The sequence below is a fragment of the Fulmarus glacialis genome, unplaced genomic scaffold (genome assembly GCF_000690835.1).
Source record: "Fulmarus glacialis isolate BGI_N327 unplaced genomic scaffold, ASM69083v1 scaffold32661, whole genome shotgun sequence".
NCBI classification, from domain to species: Eukaryota; Metazoa; Chordata; class Aves; order Procellariiformes; family Procellariidae; genus Fulmarus; species Fulmarus glacialis.
In genome coordinates, this window is record NW_009192676.1 from 17,054 (window position 1) to 23,784 (window position 6,731).

At 36.6% G+C, this 6,731-nt stretch overlaps 1 protein-coding gene across 1 annotated transcript in view; it reads right to left on the reverse strand.

Annotated features, from left to right (window-relative positions):
• WDHD1 (WD repeat and HMG-box DNA binding protein 1) overlaps positions 1-6,157 on the reverse strand; it is a gene marked incomplete at its 5' end in the record, with an annotated part of 14,001 nt that extends 7,844 nt beyond the window's left edge. Inside the window, 5 exons of the mRNA XM_009587177.1 lie at positions 1,157-1,271; positions 3,130-3,286; positions 3,963-4,097; positions 4,606-4,847; positions 5,973-6,157. Coding sequence (XP_009585472.1) covers positions 1,157-1,271; positions 3,130-3,286; positions 3,963-4,097; positions 4,606-4,847; positions 5,973-6,157 — 834 coding nt within the window. The remainder of the gene's footprint in view (positions 1-1,156; positions 1,272-3,129; positions 3,287-3,962; positions 4,098-4,605; positions 4,848-5,972) is intronic.
• Between the last annotated feature and the right edge of the window lie 574 nt (positions 6,158-6,731).

Consider the following 6,731-nt stretch of genomic DNA (forward strand, 5'->3'; position numbering starts at 1 on the left):
TGTTCACCAGTATGCTACCAGAACAGACAATTCTAGAACAAGTTGATTAGTTTATCTTATAACTTCTGTCCTACAGCAAATTGGAAGTATTCCAGAATACTTAGTAATTGTAGAAGTAATCATCATCTGCAAGTAGGTAAACAGACAATATAACTCTTGTTGTTCGGGGAAATACTAGTATGGCTATTAGACCAGGATAGCTGTTACAAAATAATTATAAACTTACTCAAAACCAGGATGTTTTCATCAGATATATTGGAATAATCTGTTTCTTTACCTACACAGAAGTACATATTCCCTCAAGCTAAATTAACAGTTCCTGGCATTTCCCTTCTATTATTTTGGGGGGGTGTGTGGAAGACATACCCCATTAAATAAAGAGCTAAGAGACTTGAACTGAATGAAGGAGAATTCATTAAAAATGACAAAGTATTTATTATTGAAACTTTTTATCTACACTTCTATCAAAGAGAATAAATTTCAAATAGCATTAAACTGTCTCTAAGGTTGAGGTTAGAATTTTATGTTCATTGCTATTTTGTGCACTACAGCTGAACCCCACAAGATTGAAATATTTAAACCTATAAAAAATTAAAGAAAAAATACAGATATTTTTCTAGAAGTTCTCCACAGGTACATCTTGCTTCAACCACCTCTACTTTAAGAAAATAAGTCAAGCCTGAAGGCCTATGTTTTCAGAGTTATTATATGAATTGGAGGACTTAGTAGATCTTTCAAAAAAAGATCTTCCAGAAATTTTGTTATGCCTAAAATATTAAAAAAACAGGCACCCTCAAGAGGGTCTTGATTTGGATCCCAAAATGTGGTGCTTCCTAGAACATTAATCACTACCCACTAAAAAATAAAAAAGAGAGGGATAGAAAGACTTCATTGGTCAGAAATAGATTATGTGTAAATATAACCTTGCATCAGCTCTAATAGCTTTATTTTGTATTCTTCTAGAAGCAGTTGTGAACCAAACCAAACCAGAAAAGCTATACAAAACACTGAACCCAAATAACCTCCTTAGCCACATGCCTTACTCAGAGTTTGTACTACCCTCTTTCATAGTAGAGATGATTAATAGGAATCTTGTATAATCCCTACTATAGGGACATCTGAGACTATCAGCTGTGGACTCAACACCATTCCATACCTCCATCTGTCCCTTTTCTGTTGTAACTTGACAGTAAGGAAGTTTAAAAGATAATATTGCTACAGCAGGCCGTGGGAGTGTAGGAGGGAATCGGGCTCCTTTACAAGGAATACACCTGTGCAAGGGAAACAAAAACCACATGCAATCCTTATCACCTGCAGTCACCAGTTGTTCTACATTTAAATCATGTCTCCTAAGAAGCAAGATACTTTAAGAGGATTTGTTCTTTAAAAAGTAGTAATTAAATTACTGACTTAAATATAGCAATATGTAAGATTGCATTATAAAGGGTTATTTTTACATTGCAACCAATAAAAGATTTTAAAACCAGCAAAGCACATGCTGTTCTTGTTCATACCAGAAACTCCAAATGTGGCACAGAGATCTGAGTCTGTTATCTCACACAATACACAATTTAACAGCTATTACAAAATGTAATTGCAATTTATTAAAATCAGAAATTAGAGAACAACTGAAGGCCACTCGAACAAGAGCAGGCACGTCTATCATTAATTTTGATGAGGGCTTTTGGACTTCACGAGGAGAGTGCTGTGTTCAGACACAGGGGAGGGGGAGAAAAAAGAGAGGGGTGAAACAGATAAGCATATACTAAAAGCGTAGGCTTTTTGTTTCATTATATTTAAACTAGTACTTTCTGGTAACAATCACTTAAGCATTGATTGGGGAAGAGCTGTATTTCCAGTAGCACCAATGCAGCATTGACAAACATGCTTTTTATAAGCTACTGTTTTATAAGCTACTGTTTCAGACACTAGAAAAAAAAGAACAGGAAGCATTAGTGTTCTGGCTATCTGTGTCAATTAAGGCATATGGTATTTCTACAACAACTCTCCCCCCTCCTTATCTTTAATATGCTAGTGGCTTTGAATAAAATGTTCTTTGGAACTCGGAGAGTAGCACACACTTTCTTGGAACAGAAGGAAAAAACTCATGGTGACAAACTCACAGTTGACCATCCCATCAATGTGATGTGTCCTGCACATTTTTGGTGAATTTTCTGGAGGCCAATATTACTTAATAATTTGGAGGAAGAAAAACAGTGAATTGACATTTACCAGCGATATCAAATTATTAAAAAAGACAGAGGATTACAAAGAATGTCACAGAAATTTAAATAAAATGCAGTTTCCCACCAATCTCTACAACTGTGCATGACTAGCAAAGTAAAAGAGCCTCAATTTCAGTAAAATATGTGAGCTGATGGATTCTGCCCTGGTAGGAAAAGGACACAGACCACTGAATAAAGAGGACTACAAACAAAGCTTGGCAACTAAATGTCCAGGATGAGTGTTATAATAACGAGAAACAGAGTTATTTAGACATCACCAGTATCACATTTTATAAAGTAATGGCTAACTCTCAGCTAAATATTTGAGCAATTTCACATACAAAGTTGTTCTTCATGGCCACAGTTCAAATATTAATACAGTAATAGACAGTTCTGACTTATCTATGCCTAATGGTGTGGATTAGTTACAGGATTGGATTCTTCTCAAAGGGACAAAAGGGGAAAACATAGCTAAGCAAATAAAAAAAAACACCAAAACAAACTCCCCCAAGAAAACCTCAAACCCCCAAAAACCACCAACAGCAGAAGCAGACTCCTAATGGCAACCATAACTTTTTAGTAGGTTTCTCTAGCAAAATGCAGTTTTATGAATGTGTCTGCCTCAGAGGTGTGTATGATTTCATAATAAAGTGCACACACCTGTTAGCCAAGGCAAAAAGCCACAATTAGTCAGTTACAAATTATAAAACTCTAATGAGTTTACTCAAAACCAATTTAGTAATGAAACATCCATGCAGAATTACATTCATGAACGAGAACATTTACTGTGCATATTTACTAGCCACCATGTTTTAGTAAAAGTTGCTTCCAGTTTCTCTTAGTAAGACGTGCTCTGTAATTTAAAACCAAGACAAACAAAGCACTTCCTTGTGAAATATCTGACCTGAGCTGCTGGGGATTTTCATGGATGCCAACTACCCAGTAATGATCAGATCTTCCTTTGCAATGCTCTCTCATGTTACACACTGGAATCCAAGTATTCCCAAGTCCTCGGTTCAACATCCGCACAATTCCCTCAGAATCCACGTAACAAGGGGTACCTGTTTGTTACAAATGAAAACAATTATTTTGACAGGCAACTAATTACAACACGAGTAAGTTTGAACTGCTGGATAGTGCTGGGAAACGATGGTTTACATATGTCAAATACGATATCCTCTCACCCAAACAGTACAACCTAGCTGAGAAAAACTAGTTTCCTTAGAAAGATGCGCCACCTTCTGACAGTCAACACTACTGCTAGTTAACTGACAAGTTCAAATTTAAAATATTTTATGAAGAAATCAAACTCCTACTACTTGGGTAGATTCCCAAAGAAAATTAGTTGTTTTTCAATTACTTTTTCTGGTTATCACAAAAACTCCTCCCAAGCTACCAACTTTTTTGGGGAGGCTTTTGCCTAAATAGTTGTACATGCCTATTATGGTGTACTAATGCAGTTTCTTTCTTTTTGCTGAGCAGGGCAATCAATCGGGAAAACACGTTCTGATAACATTCAAGTGTATTCTATTCATAGTGGAAACATATTAAAGATTTCTGATAAATATATTGAAAGAACAGAAAAATAGAATTTTGTTTAGCATTAAGGAGATTGAGGAAAAAGTCCAAGTCTCAAGATCACCATTACTAAAAGGGCATTAATTAGCCAAACTCTCCTCCAAAATTCCCCCAATAGTGTCAAGATTTCTCAAAGTCACTCATGCAGGTATTTCATACCTTCTGCAGAGAATCCAACCCATATCAAATAGGATTTCTTTGTAAGAGAAAGAGGGTCTCCATGCAAAATTTGTTTCTTTTTTCCTAGCTCCATCAGCTGTACTCCGAGGCATTGGTCCCCATCAAACCCAGTACCTAAGAAGATGATGTTCAATTACTATGTTAGAAAACAAAAAAATTGTCTTGTCTCTTGACTAAATTTAAGTTTTGAATCAAAAACTAGTCTAATGCAGGGTTATCCATGAATACCACTGTCAGACAAGCAACTATTTGTCATTTTGGACATAAAAAGCATGCATAACAACTACTTCCTTAATTTCCTACAGTAATTCATTCTGGCATATCTGAAACCCAAGTTTATTAATGTCACTGTTATAAAACTCTCCCCTTCCCCACAGGTTAATCTAGGCATCCCAATATAAAATGTAGGCTTTGCTGTCAGATGTCAAAGATCCGTGGGTTGTGACAGTAAAAGCATCATCAAGAAGAGAAGAAGGATAAGCATCATCAAGAAGAAAAGAAGGAGGATAGGTAAAATACTTCTGGTGATTACATACAAATTAACTGCCGTTTGAAGCCAGTAACAGACAAGGATTGAAAAACATAAATCCTAGTTCAAAAAAGACAGAAGGGAGAAAACTACCTCTGTGATAAATAATCATCAACTGCTCTCCATGTCCTGCCATAGACACCACTGGACCTGGGAGACTGAAGATCTCTTTCTGAACTCCTCCAACTGTAAACACACGAATTAGCAAGGCACTAGTGGCACAAGCAGCCCAGCCTTGACCTAGACAGATAGCCTCAATGTCTTCATCCTTCGGCATATCTACTGTCCACTCCTTGTTTGCATCCCATGAGTTAAAATGAATGCAGTGGAGCTTGCTAAAGCAGAGACAAAGAACAATAGTCAAATATCTCAACATGAAGAAAAAGACAATATCTGAAAATATACCAATATATTAGTTTTTATCAGAGACCTGGAATCTGTGATGGTCATAGAAAGGAACTACAAGTCACAAGTGGTCATTTGCAAAGGTGTTACTCTTACTATTCAAGAACTGAACAGCCAGCTCGACCTCCAGCACTGTAGATTTAGAGCCTCTAAAGCCTGAAGCAGAGACAGTTTAGAGGTCTGAGGGGAGATTTTTTAGATGGAAATGTCCTGCTTAATTAACATTAATAAGAACTGAAGGTGCTCGGTACCCCCATCAGCCCTCATTACAAGTCTGTCATATTATGCTATCTATCAAAGGGAAAAAAAATTAGGAACTTCAGTTCTGCTACCTTAGTAACTGAAAACTGCCTGTGACCAACCCACAGACACCGTGGCTTTTGATAGATTATCCACTTCCACTGAGAAAAGAAATTGAAATTTTCAGAGTCAGACAACCAATACATACAAATAATACTTTTAAAGGTAAAGGGTGCTTTTCAACTTATCACAATGCTGTATGTGTGAAAATGAAAGTTCTTTCTTCAAGTTATTTCCACAGAAACTGGCAATAAAATATTGTTGCTATTGTTCTTAAATGCAAGAACAGAGTCTAGCTGGCCCAGCTGCTTAAATCTTCCTGTGGTTTTCATAAACTTGTGTTCTTCACACTTGTAATTCTTCGGGTACCTCCAAACATGTCTCCTTAGCAACAGTGTGAAAAGAAATAGCACAGCCCTTATGATTTATCTTTGATCTGAGCAGACTGAAAAACTATTGTTCATGTTTACAATTTCCTTTGAGCTAGCAATGCATGAAGTTCCCAGTATATACATATTTGAAAAAGGGATTAAAAAAAAATCCTGAGGCAACAAAATACATCTTTCAATATTCCTGAAGTCTTCAAGTGGGTGGATGTGAAAATCCTCCTCGAAAGTCGTCCCGTAAATAAAAAGCATGATCAAAAGCCAAAAATCTCAAAAAGTGATAGAAGCTGAAATTAAAAGCTGAAATATTTGAAACAAGACAAGTGTAATTCCATACTATGGGTTTTGCAGAGCAAGGCCATGACTTACCTTGCAAGTTCCTCTGTACTTTCACAGGCTAGTAAAATAGCTTCGGTAGAGAGGTCAGCCATCGTGTGATTCAGAGAGTTTGGCAGGTGTGTTGCATGATGTATGGAGGTATCATGAAATTCTATATCTATAGCATTGTCTTGTTCATCATTGTAACAGCGAATGATACCAACAGAATTCCATACCTATTAAAGAGAAACCCCCCAACAAAAAAAAAAAAAAAAAAAAAGACACTAACAAATCAAGCATACTGCCCTAAAACAGCCCGCTACAACTTTTACTTTTTTGTCTGAAACAACAGTATGGGGGAGGCTGGAGAAAGACTGAAGACTTGTGTAGTCAGGACTTGTAGTTTCTAAAACAGCTGAATTAGGCGGAAACTAGTTTCATCCTCATTGCTTAGCCATCTTTCTCCTTAAAAAATTAAGTGTGAAGAACTTGCAGTCAGAAAGAAATAGTGGATGATTATCGTACAAGTCTTAACAGCACAAAAATATCCACAAGTTGTGGCTAAAAAAGAATTTAAAAAAAAGATTCGCTGGAATTCAATAGCACAGATACAAACTGCATAGCTTGCTTTTGTCTTAAAGCCAAGTATTTCTTTCTACATCAAAAGCAACTGAAATGTAAAGCATAACATTATGCGGTCTTTGCATTAACACAAAGCTACTTCCCACTATGTAGGAAGCTACTTCCCACTTCCCACAAAGCTACTTCCCACTTCGCCACATGGCTTCTTTGACCATGGGGAGGTCTACA